A 15,449-nucleotide genomic window follows, 5' to 3' on the forward strand; every position below is an offset into this window, starting at 1 on the left:
GGGATTTTTCAAATATCAGCAAAATGAATGGGTTATCAAATTTACTTTTACATGTAGAGAATTTAGATAGGTATTTTTAATGGATAGTATCTGGTCAAAATGATGAAGAAAATAAATCCCTATCTAGGTTTCCTTACAAATCACGTTTCCTTCTCTCTCATCAACCATTATTTAGGGATTTCTGTTCCTTTAAACACTTTTTTCTTCTAACAACATTCATATCTGAGAGACTAGAAAGAGAGAGAAGATAAAGTCTCATCTCATCTCATCAGGTTAGAAACTTTTCCAGTTCATGTTTCTCTTCTTTCCTTGTCTTTTCACCTCTATCACTTCTTCCTAACTTCCTTAAAACCCCTTTTTTTAAGCTGTCTTTCTTTCTATTTGAAATTTGATTCATACTTTCATTTCAATCTTTTCATTGGTTTACTTTTTTTCTTTCTTTGGGTATATTCTAAATTTCTTCTTCTTTTTTTTATTCAGAATCCCTCTGACTTTTTCATTTTCTAAAGATCTTCACTCTTCTTTGAAAATTCAAATTAATTAATGAAAACCCACTTCTGTTTTTAGTTTTGTTTTCAGGTTTATGATTCTGGGTTGAAGAATTTTCAAGAAATGGAAAAAGGAGATGATCAGATGGAATTACCACCTGGTTTTAGATTTCATCCAACTGATGAAGAACTCATAACTCATTACCTTTCAAATAAAGTTGGTAATAATAGTTTCATAGCTAGAGCAATTGGTGAAGTTGATTTGAATAAGTGTGAACCTTGGGATCTTCCATGTAAGTCCTGTAAAATCAAATTCAAGTTTCTTGTTCTTGATTTTTCTTTTCTGAAATCTTTAATTTTTTTGTTTTTTTTTTTTTTTGAAGTGAAAGCAAAAATGGGTGGAAAACAGTGGTATTTCTTCTGTGTTAGAGATAGAAAATACCCAACTGGATTAAGAACAAACAGAGCAACTGAAGCTGGTTATTGGAAAGCAACTGGAAAAGATAAAGAAATTTACAGAGGAAAAACCCTAATTGGGATGAAAAAAACTTTGGTTTTTTATAAAGGAAGAGCTCCAAAAGGTGAAAAAACTAATTGGGTCATGCATGAATACAGATTAGAAGGAAAAATCTCTCTCTACCATCTCTCTAAATCAGCAAAGGTGAATTTAATTAGGGCTCAATTTATCTTTCTCTCTCTCTCTCTAACTTTTGTTCTGTTTTTTATATTGGGTTTTAATGATTTTCTCTCTCTAAATTGTTTTTACAGAATGAATGGGTAATATGCAGAGTATTTGAAAAGAATTCAGGAGGGAAGAAAACAATAATTTCAGGTCAGATTGGATTGAGTTATTGTGGAGAGGAATTGGGTCATCCTCCTATTTTACCACCATTAATGGATTCATCAAATTATAATGGAAAAACAAGAGCTCATGTGTCCTGCTTCTCCAATTCAATGGAAGTTCAGAAACTTGATTGTTACAAGTCTCCTCCTAATATTTCTGTAAACCCTAATTCTGATTTGATTTCACAAAACCCTTCATTTAATTTCTCCAAATACTCTCATCATCAAAACCAAGTTTACTCAACTCAATATCCATCGAATTCGACAAACTTTCAATGCTCAGTATCTGGTTTAATGCAAGATCAAACCCTTTTTAGGGCTTTATTAGAAAATAATGGATCAAAATTCAAACAACAAAGACTTAAAACAGAGAGAGATCAAACTGTCAATATCTCCCATGAAACAGGGTTAACTACTTCTCATATGAACAATGATATCTCTTCATTAAATCATGAAATGGGAATACAGTCTTTCAAAGATGATAGTTATCCTTCTACTTCTGCTGGTCCAGTAGATCTTGATTGTTTATGGAATTATTGAAGTAAGGAAACAGAAGAAGTTGAAGTTAGAGAGAGAGGTAAGAGTATTGACTGAAATTAGTGGGTTGGGGTGTATACAAATTGTATTTACATACAGAACATGAAATGAAAAGACAGAATACATCATGTATAGAAAATATTATCTTGTTTATTCTCTTGTTCTCAATCAAATTCTTTGAGTTCAATAGCATATTAGATATGGATGAGATATTGTATCTCTTGCATCGGCCCAAGTCTTATTAGTCATCGATATTATCCTCGCTTTAACCACCCCAGCCCCAAGTCCACGGGTACGGGATTTTGTTTTTGGCAAAGACACCACAAGCCCACCGAAAAGACCTCAGTACTTATTAAGCTTGAGCTTACACTTATAGCTCAGGCTCAGGACACTCTCGTGAGCGATGTGAAACAATCACATCTATGAAATGAGCTCCAATTAGAAGATTATTTTGTTGGTGTTATAGGATGGTGTGGACCAGCCTTCCAGACTGCTAGTGATACTGTCCGCTTTGGCACACCTGGACCTCACGGTTTTAAAAGGTCTCTATAGGGAAGGGTGCTTAACCTCTTAAGAGGAGCACCACACTCCGTCTCACCATCAATATGGGGTTACTTTAAAAAAGTTTAACTTTTTTACATATTTGAAGAAATAATTAGGGTTATTTATCAAATGGCCTTTCGTTTATGACCAGTTTTCTGTCGGACCCCCTAGTTTGTGCAAAATACCCATGTGACTCCTTTTTTAAAGTTTTTTTTTTCTATTAACCATTTGTTGATTTATTTCTTTTTTTTTCTTTCCGGCTTCTTTTTTTTTCTTCACAAATCACAATCTTCTATTTTCTTCATCCTCTTTTTCATTCACAAATCACAATAACGGAGGCCATTATTTTTTTCTTTTTTTACATTTTTGTCCTTGAAATTCTTTTTCCTAATTTATCTCTTCCCTTGTTATCTCATTCCTCAAATTATCACCCCTACGAAAAATAGATTATAACTAAAGGATCTAATCCCCTTTCAAACTATTTATTTAAACTTTTCATAAACTTGGGACATAACTTACAAAAACATACCAACTGTTTGTAACTTTGTATAGGGAAAATGGTATAGGGTTAAGGACCCAGTTGCTTGGCTTAACCCTGAATTAGGGTTTTGCTGACGTGAAAGAAGAGTGGAAAAAAAAGCGTGACGTGGAACATTGCTTTTTTCCTTTAATTCGTCTACGTCAGTGATTCTTTCACACAATAAACGCGGAGCCGGCGGAAGTGTGTGGGACCTTCTGTGCTGGAAATAACGCTTACGTGGTCTAGACAGAGATATGGCTGCTGGAAAGCACTCATCACTATTCAGGACTTCAGGGTAAAGATGCACTGCCGTGTCTCACTCTTATAGACCTAAAGATAGCAGTCGAGATCCGGGGGCGGGCGAGCGGCCATGGGGTATCGGTCTAGCAGGTCTAGCCACTCCTCCAGATGAACAAAAATCAGATCGTCAAATTCTTTGGACCGATAACCTTTGAACCAATATATGTCCTAAAATTTAGCACGCATGATTACTTAAAAGAAGTTATGCCTTATTATTGTATTGGCTAACAGAATAATTTCCTTGATATGAGATATGACTGGATCATTTTTGACAAACTTGAAAACAATCATGACAACGATAGGATTATGGTATGTCACGAGAATGGTATCGCTCTATTCCAGTTGTAACTTGAACTCATGACATCTAAGCAACAGAGGTTGGTTAGCCTTATCCTTTTTTTAACTTGCTCCGGTCGCTGTTCATTCCCCTATCCCGCACACCTATGACTGTAGTCATGGGGTCGATGCATACTGGGCTAATTATGCCCCTCTGACTTTTATGTGTAAAGTTACGGATAACTAGATAAGTACATGTCGTTTTCATGTAAAAGCATTACGTTACAAAATTTCTATTCATGCCAGAAATTAGTTTTGAAGTTTCAAAGATGACTAGTCACTAGATGGATCATGGACAACGTCACTTTTCATAGGGTTAGATATTTAAAATTTGTTACTTTAGACCAATGATAAATACCATTCAAAACATTTCAAATAGAAAGAGACCATTGCAACAAAAAAAAATATAGAAAGAGACCTAATAGCCCCAACGGGGCATGGCCAAAGTACTGTTACCCTACTGGATGGGGTATGTAGTTGCCAGTTGAGCCAAAGCTTGTTTGTTTCTACCGTTTCTAACACTGGTAATCTTTTTTTCTTGAAAATGGACTACCATCTGTCATTATATGACATTGATATGTCATTAGATGTCATAAGCAAGATAATCGCCGAAGTTAAACCATCAAGAGCCTAAAATCCAACAACATACCAAAAAACCTATATCTTTAATAACCCAAATTCACCAATCTGAGATTCAAACTTGAGACCTCCAGGTTTTTGAAGTATGCGTCGTACCGGCTCTAGCATGGGTAGTCGCTCCTCCTATCAATCAATTAGACATGACGTTCTAAGTAAATTGAACTAATTAGACATGCCGTTCTAACGTCTTGACACTTGTTAGTGCTTATCAGGCCCATACCATTCCTCCCTCGTCGAGGCCCTCTCTCATCAGCCCTTACTCACGTCTGCGAGAGCTTCCTTAGTTTTCCCGCAAGAGAGCCTGTACATAGACTTAAATGGCTCAACAGTAGCGCCAGAGTACAAAAGTAGGTCCACTTTTATATTCTACAGACTAGAGAGGTTTGTAAAACAAGCAAACTTTAAGTAGCCTAAAAATCTTGTGGTTGTTTATAAACATCTCAAGATCCAATGGCTCTTATTCAGCTACTTAGTGCTGTAACTAGATGTACATGTCTATACTTTAGTTCTCACTACCACATCCTAAACTGTTCTAGTTGGGCACATAAATCATCACCAAAAACAACACTTCAGGATAAAATTTAATCACACTAAGGAACTGACTCCCTTTTAAAATATAATATGTTAATCTTACAATATCAACTTGTATATTGGACATTCTGATTACATCTTTCATCTACATTTTCAATCAAGAACTAACTTGATAACATTAAAACATTAACCAATTTAAATATCACGAACCGGTAAAGGATACAAGGATTATCTCTGTTAATCAAGAACGCCGAAGATGAAGTACAGATGTACATACTCTGTATCACAGAAAATTAGCCCCAATCTGGCTTCTGCAGAGAACCGACAGCGAGCTGTTTAACCACATGAAGTGTCTCTTTAAATCGAAGACCAAACTTGGGACGAAGGATAAACTCCGAGATTGCTGCTCTGAAGCCAAACATGAAGCACATTTCCATACACAGAAAAACATTAAGATAAAAGGCAAAAGAATGAAACGAACTCCAGGAGCAACTGGAAGTCTCAAAATATTTGTATGAGAACAGAGAGATCAATATGATATTTTCATGGAATAATAACATTGCTAATTACCCATTCTGTAACGAAGCTTTAAACCCACATTTTCGGAACAAATTCAACTCACCCTGCAATTTGATGCTCCGGTTGTGGTATTTGGGTTCATCTTCAACTGTCTGGTTTCTATTTTTTCAGAATATATGTCCCATCTCGTAGTTCTAACTTTTCTTCCGATATAAGACCAGATAAGAAGCTTTGTAGCTGCTGGATAGACTTGTCATACGCAGGATCCGCCACACAGAACATCTGATACAAGGAGTGTCATCGACATTGTCAGTTTTCCTTTATAAACCAATTTTGATTTTGAGAACTTTGGATTACCTTGAGAGTATTATGGATACGATCTAATGACATGCTACCGAAATTAGTGAGCATCCCCATGATAAATTTCTGCAACAATAAGCAAATATGAAATCAATAGGTTCACATAGAAACTACTTAGTCGGGTGGTATCAATCATATCAGTAAATCTTTCAAACCCAACAATAACTCCACTGAACTGAAAAAATCTGGGTCTTCATCTTTCTCTCATTCTTCTTTCGTTATTATCGGTCATACAGTTCATCACCCTTTGAAGATATGGTCCAATATCCAATATCAACTATTTAAGCAGGCAAGAGTATTCTGAATTTTCATTCTCCAGTTTCTAAAAAAGGCAGGACATCTAGTATTACAAACGAAAATCTCTTCTTAAGATTGTTTTTAATACATAGGATCTATATTTCCTAATATGCCTGGGTTTGATACTCAGATTGGAAAAGTAAAAAACAAGTGGGTCACAAATAACTTGAGTTTAAATGAAGGTAGAAATTAGATTTCTGACAAGGAAATGAGATTTCAAATAAGATGAGGAAAGTAGCATGAAATAAACCTCGTATACAGTCATCTCTTTCAGCAGCTGCTCCTCAACCGAGGCCACGGAACTTTCTCCCTCATCATCAGCTGCCATAAGCTCCTCATGATTCACATCAGTCCTGCCCGGATCAACCATTCCATCAACAAGTGTAAAAATGTGATTATCTGACTCTGCCTCAAGTGATTCTGAAAGAATTCCCTGCGGTTTGCATAGAGGGTATAATGCGAAAGTAAGTAAATTGCATCGTAAGATTTTTATTACATTAGCAATGCAATCCTTGGTTGTGAAAGTTCACTAAGAATTTGTTCATTTAGGCCAGGAGTCTCGAGCATAGATACTTATCCAAAATAACTATATCTGACTCACTTTACTTATCCAAAAATGTATCCTCCGATTAAGTGCGTCGACAGGTAGCCCAATAACAGCTGACAGGTCCCTAGACGTCCAACTGAAAATGGACAATGCAAATATAGTTAGAAGATTCTACATGACCAGAAATAATAGACATATGATGTCCTACCTTTTTTTATCTTGAAATTGCATAATGATTGCTGCGTGAACCGGGGGCACAGTGAACTGCACTGCTCGATCTTCAAATTGCAATTCCAACTACAATAGCACTGGATTAGAAACATTTTCTAGAAGAAATAAACACTGAATGCTGCAGATGATGTCAGGTGCAAAAACTAGTTCTCGAAATGTTCAATACATTCAATTGAGGAATATAACCCATAAGAAAACCAACGGATAATGATGTTGTCAAGTTGTTGCAACTTGTAAGTATTACCTTGACTGTACCAAGGTTTTTCTTCCACATTAGCTTGCGAGGAGTTTTGATTTCATGGAACCTTTTCGCATAATCAGACAGCAAATGATCCACAGCGTTAGGTATGTTAAGGGACTCATCCTGCCATTTCTCATCAAGGTCAGTGTGAGTAACCAAATTTTGGTACAAAAAAGTTAAAAATTAAACTTTTAGATGAAAGTAGAACTAGCATATCATTAAAAGCCTAAGAAATTATAGGCTCACCAGATGAAACTAGTTGGAAGCATAAAATTAACTCTTTTCGTTTATATACCTGTATAGGTGGCCAGAAATTTGAAGATATGATTGTTGCATCAAGCTGATGTAGAGACACTTCACTTTCTCCATGTTCACCACCTGCAAATACAACAAATCAATTTATTTTGGTCATCTTCAACATGTTCCCACGTTGCTTGAGAGCTTTGTTTCTATGAATTGTATAAGGCTCAGGCAACCCTTTCCTTTTAATATAGTTCTCATGGAGTAAGGCCCAATTGGTGTTTACTTGTTATTATAGCAGGAATTTCAACGGATTTGTTATACCCAATTGGGTTGTTAACTTGCTATCTCCATTCCATCATGGACAGGAAGTGTCAAATGGCTCCAGTCCTAGCGCTGGCCGCTGAGGGGAGGAATATTAGTATTATCCCCATCACCTGAGCATAATTATCTGTAAAGTGTAAAGTTGGGTGACCTTTTCCTCCGCCAACTGGTTTTCAAGAAGAGTTAGGTCCGCTGGGCCTCAAAAAATGTACCAATTGTGATATGCACTTGCTATTATATAACAAGTCCAAAAATTCTATAAACGTTTTTTTTAAGTACCTGCTTGAGATGATTGAGTTATGGTCTGTTTTATATTTGCATTCGTCCTCTTGGAATCAATGAGATCGTTAAGCATAATTTCACACCTTTGCATGCTGCTCTCTCCGAAGTGTATCTGGCAAATGACATCATCAGAATGAGCATCAATAATCGGTTTAAACTACACAAATAGAATAAGAGATACAAGGATTCCTATTTAATAATAACATCATAACACTTGTCAATCTCTGATAGAGAATATATACCTTAAGGAGTTCTACAGTACGTATCTCTGAGTCGATGTCATAATCAGATTTGTTTAAGAGCTTCTCAGCCAGCATAACACGGTATTCATTTACTAGCTGGTCCTTTGAACCAATAATGCCAACAATCATCCCAAGTATGTCAATCTTCCTTCTATTCCTACTACCCTTCAACGGATCAGCTTCTACGGGGTCAGGCTCCCAACTTAAAAAACAAAAGACAAAAGGCCACACATAAGCACTTATTCCCCACACTAGCAGCTCTCAGATACTAACTTAAGCTCAAAACTTGCGTCGTTTTAGTAATCTGGCTCATGAAAATTTATTAATACCTTTCAGCATTGACCCATGCTTGTTTGTCGTCGGAGACGAAATCATCATCACAGCCAATATTTTCTTGACTTTCTTCATCTCTATTTAACTCTTCAAGAAGGCTATCCCCAGAAGTACCAGGTCCATTAGGATTTCCACCAGGCCCATCAGTCAGCATGGTCACAATACATTTAATAGTATCTTTTCTCCCTCTCAAATAGTCCCTTATTGGTTCACCTACAGCTTCAAGGAAAACACCAGTCGGGTCTATTATCCTAAGCGCCTTGATGGTTGAAACATACTGGTGTAATATGTCGTTAGTTGAAGCACCAGCAGTAAGCAAGCGGTATCGAAGAGCAGAAATAAATGAATCAACAAGCTTTGAATGCTGGCCAGTATATTCTAGACACTGCTTCAAATCTTCAATTGCAGGAGAGCTGCCAAAAACGGTTACTAAATGCATAAGTAGACTTTTCAGAAAAGATAAAGGGATAAACCCACGTACGAAATAACGGCGTGCAGTTGTGCAAACTGCAATTATTTACATGTTCAAGGGAGTAACCAGTCTGAAGTCTGAACAAGTCAGTGTATTTGAAGCAAAAGTACAAAGTCTACCTAATAAGACAAATTATCAGCAGTAATTATGTTTAGGAAATAGTACCTGTCTGGATAATCCACAATAATCTCAAAGAGCTTGCCTATCCTTAGATCTTGCAGGGTTTCATATGCAAAATACTCAAGGCGCAATTGCCATCTAACAAGTCCTTCAGATGGAGTGTCTATTCCAGGGTAACAAGAAGTGGGATGTGAAGCCAAGGGTGATTTAAGACCAGATGATGAGTTATCGTAACTAACTGAATCACCAAGGTAAGCTAGAAGAGCATGCAAGAACTGGAGAGGAACAGACTGCAACAAAGTAGAAAATGATATTGGAAGCATACCCTCGCATCATTCAGCAATTAAGAAGCGGACATTATGCAAAAGCATGTTTATATAAGTTATATGCAACATGAAGTAACTGCTCATTATGGAAGTTACCCTTAAAAGCAACATAGGAAATAGAGAAAGCACAATTGCAGAACTGAAATAGTCTTTCTTTAATGGTCGTTTTTGGACACTATCAATCATGTTAATTAACTTCCGTTTGCTCTGGACTTTGAACTACTAGATGCTAAACTTGTTGAGGAGTACTAGTTTGGTGATGAACTGATCTACTTTTGTCAAACTTGATCTCTATGTTGTATTAAGCAAGATGCGAGGCCACAAAACTGGTGACTTGCCTCACCTAACCTAGCATGCCTTTGACCACATAGCTTGGTTTACAAAGCAAACTTAATGATAACTGAACATATGGTTGTAACGGACACCAAAATTACCTGGATCCACCCTTTAATGGACTCCAAAACAGATGTCCTGTAGTCTTCTCCAGCTAAATTGTGAACTTTACTCTGCAACACAAACAGGTAAGGCATTAAAACAAAAAACAACGCAAAATGTATGGCATACAAATAATTGGGGTCAGAATGGACTATTAACAGATTGAACTTTGCATCCAAAACATTATGAAATGCAGCAAATGGAGCATTATAAAGGAGAAGTGGAGAGAACAAGTACCCATTGCGTTTAGAAGGACAAACCTTAAGAAGCAAGAATATGGCGGAAGCATAGGCATCCTCGGTCATAGATGTAAATCCCAGACTTCTGAGATCACGAACAACTTTACCAATGTTTTTGACCAATTTGTTGTTCTCTGAAAGTTTTCTCTCGTGAAAAGTTTCATCAACGTCCATATCACCAACTCTGGAGAACTTGTTTCTTCCATCAAGTTCCATATCATCTTTAACTTCGAATTCGCTACCATCTTCATCTTCTGTGGCCATCATTGTACTCAACTCTTCCAGTTTTTCCTTAAAGTACAAACGAAGTATCTCTGGAAGATGGAGGTAAAATGATAAAGTTAAATAAATGGTAAGCATGTAAAACAGATTCAGTTAGGAAGCTAAGAAAGAAATAAAGGGAGAAACGGTTTATCTCAAAAAATGTGACTAACTACACCATCCAATAACAGCACTAGTTAATGCAAAACGGCTACTGAAAAAATAAGTGGGTGTGAAGTTAATAAACCGGAAACTCTGAGAGAGGAGAAACGGACAAAAACAAGCAAGCAGAGTACCAAATGGCAGTTGCCTAAAACGCAAATGAATGCTCCCAGCCTATCAGAAATAGTTGACTACGCTACTTCCTACTTCGATATGATCTAGCTCTCTTCCCTGATCTCAAAATCGAGACCTTTTACCTACTTGGATCCTGTTATCCAAGCTTAAGGTTTGTTTTGTTAAAACCAACGATTTGTACAATGCATTATCCGAACGCAAGGCTATGTTACTGGACATGGCATGCGCTGCAATCTGGTCAAATTCGATATGTTGTCAGGTACCGACCAGACATCTGAGGATTTGGACAAAAAGTCTATGGTTGTGTTATTGCCATTTTTCCGCAGAAAAAATATAAAAGTTCTCAAACAATGAAATTTCCTTTGGTTGGTATTTTAAACAAAAGAAGCATTTTCCAAATTTTTGCTGAAAACGAAAACTGTGACCCATCTCCCACTTAAAAATCTGTTTCCCCTAATCAAATATCTTCATAATTATATCTTTTTCTTATTGTCTCTTCCGTCTTTTTTTCTCGTTCCCTATTATTTTTGGTCATTATCTATTCCTTAAGGCTTGTTTATTTTCTCCTCTTTATATGTCTTTCTCCACCATATATAATGGAAAAAATTGGTTGTTTTTATATGATAAGTTGATGGTGATATGTTTTGCTTTTTTATATTTTAACTATATTAGATTAAGATTTTTTTAAGTTGCGTAGCGGTGATTTTTGGACTTGAAAATCTGTTAACTGTAGCAAAATAGTTGTCCAAAATTGAAGTTTCATTTGTAGAAGCTTACAAAAAGACGAACATACTAGAGTACTTTGGTAATGATATAAAATTTTAGAAAAAACATTTTAATAATGAAACTTGAAAAATAGAAAATTTGGTAAAACCAACAACTTTTTGCATAGCGAAACAAACAATAGAAGTATGGAAATATTTCTCAAGAATCAGTTTCTCTAAAAATATATTTCACTAAGAAATCTTTACCCCATTATTTTTTCTTTCCCCCTATTGTAATCAAACACATTCTAAAGATAAAATTGGCAGTTCTCGTCTAAGGCATTTTAAATGACCAGTTAAGTTAGTCATTGGCTGTAAAAGCGAGAATATAACAGAGTACCAGAAGCAATCCTGACACAATCCCTAGGTGTAGGTGATAAATTAAAGAATTGGGGCAGGTTGTACACCTAGAGAATATATGTAGTAAGGTAAAGGCCTTGGACGATCCTATAAGGAATTACAATTTACAAATACCCATCCGAAAATATACCAACTAGAGATATAAATAATGACCAATTCGAAGCAACATACCAGGGAAATGGCGGGGAAGAGATGTCATAAGAACTGACGACACCATCATTTGGTACCGAGAAAAAAGAAGAGTTCTTTCTACATCTGAAGGATGTCTTCCCTTAGATATTACATCTTGATATGACTGTAAAGCGTGAACAAGCATCAAAAGGCACTTCTCTTGATATTGTTTTTCTAAACATATCTCTTCTAAGGCTTTACATAATACTTCCTGAACAGATCTGTCCTGCATTTGTATCGACCAAACCAATTCGATACAATAGCAAAATTAGCTAACCATAAATGATGTAGTAACCAAGAGAATGTAAACATAAAAGTACAACCTTTAAACTATAAACTACAAACTACAGAGAGCCTCAAGAACTATGAAAGATGACGGTTTATTAAAATGATACTCGTTAAACCCTAAACCCTAAATATGTATGTATGTACATAGACACACCCAAATTAACAAAAACTAAGGTATCATACCTCAAATTGATTGATCTGAGAAGCAGCTAAATTACTGTTAGCATCAAAATGCCGCCAAAAATTTGAAGCCCCATTTCTCTCAAATGCTTCCTGCAACACTTGTGAAAAAATTGAAAGATGAGTCTAAAAACGTAATCTTCTTTGTTTATGATCAAAATGAAGCAAACTCTAGGAAGTTAATCCATTTCAGTGAATAAAAAAAAGGAAAAGCTTTTATACAAAATTCATGAGTAATTGATTTTTAGCATATATGATTGATTACCTCTAGCGAACTTAGAAATGAATCATGAACGGGAGAAAGGAGGCCGTGTTGACAGAGAGTATGTACACTAGAAACGAAATCAGGACGCATTGAAAGATTTCCGTTGTCTTTTAGAAGAAGTTGAGTACTGATATGGAAGGCTTCCCAGCTTTCTAAAAGCTGGTTAATGGATTCCTCATTCAGTGAATCCAAAATCCCTAAATTACAAGTAGAGGAGATTGCTTCGATCATCATTTCAAAACCAATATTTAGACGTAGAAGAACACTAAACCTCAGAAACCCTAACTGTCAGAGATTCGAGATATCTCTCTTTCGCTCTCTAGACGGCAAAGCGATTGAAGAACTGAACTGAAGGTTTCAGAATAATTTAGTATAGATGGCCGAGGAGAGAGAAGGAGTGGGCTGACGTCATTAGAGTTTTGGGTTTTTTTGACTACTTCCATCTTCTAGGTTTTCATCTACTTCCCTTTAATCTTATCATTCTTTGCAAAATTGGTAATTTCTCTACTCAAATCTACTCTTTCTGTTTAGTTCTAGGTTTCTCCTTATGATCTATCAAGTTACTCTTTATGATTTATCAAATTATCTTTCCTTAAATTACCCACTCCTCTTATCTTCAAGAACTTCCAGATCTACTAAAAGTTTACCTAATTTAAGATTTCCCTTCTTGTATGTGTTCAAATCTCACTTTCTCCATCTAAATCTTCTTTCTCCTACTTGCACTTTAACTTTTGTAAATTCTTGATCACTCACTTCTACCTAGTTGTTAATCCAACTTGTCTCTTAATTTTGTTTCTCCCCTGGAATCGTAGAGCACATAATATGGATCAACCCTATTTTATCCACATGTTTGATTATCACTACTATTACTTGATGGTCGTTGAGTTGAGTAACTCCGACGCCGGCATCAAACACCGGTTAGAGTTAGAAGATAGAGCACCTGTCAATCGTGAAGTAGTTCTAGAATTAGGGGTTTACACGTGTGTTTATTCTACTCCACCTAATGGGTTGCTCTACCTAATGGGCCTGGGGATAGTCGGCTGGCCCAATGTTTCCTTTAATGGATGGGCTTGTTCTTACTATTCCTTAGGCCGACCTTTCGACCCGGGGGTACTTAATTGGGTCTGGGCCTTCCTTCTGTTTGGTAAAGATTTCAATCTTGGTGAATGGTCCGGGTTTACTTATGATATTTATTGTGGAATATCCCCCCTCTCTGATGATGCAATGATACAGAAGGGCTTAAATTCTGGCTTGTTATTCAATGGTACCGATCACTTGCCTCTCCTCCCGCCTTTAGCAGTTTCACTGCTTCTTATTTCTGGCTCGGTTGAGTTTTCGAATTCGGACCGGGTTGGCAACCCTAATTACCAGGTGTCTAACACATTTTCTTCTGAAGATTGGTTGGATATTGTCCCTTCGAGGGAATTCTGGAGGGTAATCTTGAACTTTTTAGTTCTGCTTTTATGAAGTCCAAAGCTTTAGTGGAAGGTTTTGATTTCTATTTTCACCCTATCTGGGAGAGGTTTAGTTTGTCTTGGTTTATAAAGCAGATTTGGATTGGCATCATCACCAGTAGCTTGGAGTGGGTTGGTTTTGCTGAGTTTTCTAACTCATGGCAGGTGTGGCAGTTATGGTCTTCTTCGATATCTACTATCTTTATAGCAGCTACCTTGCATTTGAAGGAATCAGCTAACATCTGGTTATGGGCCTTACAATTTAAATCTTTGTGCTTGGCTGATGTAACCTTTGCTTTCCCTTGTAAACTTTTGTTCGATAAATAATAAAGTTTGCATTGAATTAAAAAAAAAAAAAAAAACTGAAGGTTTCAGTCTACCGCTGGTATACAATTAAATCTTAGATTATTCAAAAAAAAAAAAGGAAATTAAATACAACTAGATTTTGTTGGTGTGAGCTTGGGTTTTATATATTTTTTGTGGTACAAAATTTAAACTCGGGACAACAAAATGACACGAGAAAGACGACATTTTCAGTAGATAGGCAGCGAAGAAGATGATTTTTTCGACATAAATGACCAAATATCAATCATTTTCTCATTGTCATACATTGCTTATCTTTTTTATTATTATATTATTATTACCATATATTTTTTTTAAATATTTTATCTAAATTTAACATTAATACATTATGAAGTCTTGGTTCATTTGTCATTCACCTTTGTTTTATCTAAATTTGTGTAGAGGGTGAAATTTGATCACTTTGTTATTCACTAACCAAAATTTGGATAAAAAGGTAATTGAAAATGTTCATCGCAAAGACTGTTTATTGGTTAAATATTTGAGAGCTTAAAAAAATAAATATAAAAAGAAAAACGATTTTTTGTTCTAATAATGACTATAGAAAAATTTATCTTACTCCAAAGTCTTCGCTAAGAGTATTGTTATAGAAACGAAGAACTTTTTGTAGTTGGACTCTGTAGTTGGACTCATGAAGCCTCCTCCACTAATAAAACTTCTTCCATGTCAATCTCTGCAACTTCATGAACGCCAGCTTTCTTAATTAATGTAAGAAAAATGAACTTAAGTGATGCTTCAACTTTGGTGGTTGATGGTGGTGGGTGGTTGGTTGCCGAAGGGCGTGGTAAAGTTTGGAGAAAGAAGAAAAAAAATATCTTCTAAATCTATAGAAAAAGTATCACTTATTATCAATTGGGCCCCATGAAGTTTTTCATTTAGTCCTTAAATGATCTACAAAAACCAATGTTTTATTTGGTCCCTTTGTGCTTTATAATACCAGCGGCCTTTACCATTCTAGTCCGTAGGGGCTGCCTTAGGCTCCCTTTCTGCATCTTGCATTAGATAGGAGTCAGGTGGAGTTGCATGTGGCTCCTTTGCTGCATCTTGGAGTAGATAGGAAACGTCAGCCGTTAGTCCCACTAGTACTCCGATTACAACGGCCGA

General features: G+C 36.1%; 2 protein-coding genes across 6 annotated transcripts; one reads left to right on the forward strand and one right to left on the reverse strand.

Moving 5' to 3' along the window:
- Positions 1–2,021, forward strand: LOC147566592 (NAC domain-containing protein 100-like). 2 transcript variants are annotated; one of them, XM_086653079.1, is made up of 4 exons: positions 1–272; positions 568–781; positions 872–1,149; positions 1,257–2,021. In XM_086653079.1, exons 2-4 carry the CDS (start codon positions 613–615, stop codon positions 1,869–1,871), a joined length of 1,062 nt encoding a protein of 353 aa, XP_086509205.1. In that variant the 5' UTR covers positions 1–272; positions 568–612; the 3' UTR covers positions 1,872–2,021. The 2 variants fall into 2 exon arrangements, with proteins under 2 accessions (XP_086509205.1, XP_086509206.1); XM_086653080.1 differs by lacking the exon at positions 1–272 and adding an exon at positions 312–444.
- Positions 2,022–4,786: 2,765 nt separating this feature from the next.
- Positions 4,787–14,380, reverse strand: APC2 (anaphase-promoting complex/cyclosome 2). 4 transcript variants are annotated; one of them, XM_086653084.1, is made up of 18 exons: positions 14,349–14,380; positions 12,532–12,874; positions 12,270–12,359; positions 11,799–12,024; positions 9,967–10,259; positions 9,706–9,777; positions 8,991–9,235; positions 8,350–8,766; positions 8,021–8,222; positions 7,776–7,890; positions 7,228–7,310; positions 6,936–7,055; positions 6,669–6,757; positions 6,515–6,596; positions 6,164–6,346; positions 5,614–5,682; positions 5,360–5,538; positions 4,787–5,140 (listed from the first exon to the last, which is right to left on the reverse strand). In XM_086653084.1, exons 2-17 carry the CDS (start codon positions 12,763–12,765, stop codon positions 5,416–5,418), a joined length of 2,643 nt encoding a protein of 880 aa, XP_086509210.1. In that variant the 5' UTR covers positions 12,766–12,874; positions 14,349–14,380; the 3' UTR covers positions 4,787–5,140; positions 5,360–5,415. The 4 variants fall into 4 exon arrangements, with proteins under 4 accessions (XP_086509210.1, XP_086509209.1, XP_086509212.1 ...); XM_086653083.1 differs by having other exon boundaries at positions 4,787–5,145; XM_086653086.1 differs by having other exon boundaries at positions 12,270–12,367.
- Positions 14,381–15,449: the final 1,069 nt, after the last annotated feature.

This window comes from Eschscholzia californica, unplaced genomic scaffold (genome assembly GCF_041429995.1).
Source record: "Eschscholzia californica isolate CP2 unplaced genomic scaffold, dmEscCali1.0.p SCAF_1, whole genome shotgun sequence".
NCBI lineage: Eukaryota > Viridiplantae > Streptophyta > Magnoliopsida > Ranunculales > Papaveraceae > Eschscholzia > Eschscholzia californica.

Coding starts and splice junctions, on each gene's coding strand:
- LOC147566592 (XM_086653079.1), top strand. CDS start 613: ATGGAAAAAGGAGATGATCAGATGGAATTACCACCTGGTTTTAGATTT. Junction 782..871: donor TGAACCTTGGGATCTTCCAT/GTAAGTCCTGTA, acceptor TTTTTTTTGAAG/TGAAAGCAAAAATGGGTGGA. Junction 1,150..1,256: donor ATCTCTCTAAATCAGCAAAG/GTGAATTTAATT, acceptor TTGTTTTTACAG/AATGAATGGGTAATATGCAG.
- APC2 (XM_086653084.1), bottom strand. CDS start 12,765: ATGATGATCGAAGCAATCTCCTCTACTTGTAATTTAGGGATTTTGGAT. Junction 12,025..12,269: donor CTCAGATCAATCAATTTGAG/GTATGATACCTT, acceptor ATACAAATGCAG/GACAGATCTGTTCAGGAAGT. Junction 7,891..8,020: donor GTACTGTAGAACTCCTTAAG/GTATATATTCTC, acceptor GTCATTTGCCAG/ATACACTTCGGAGAGAGCAG.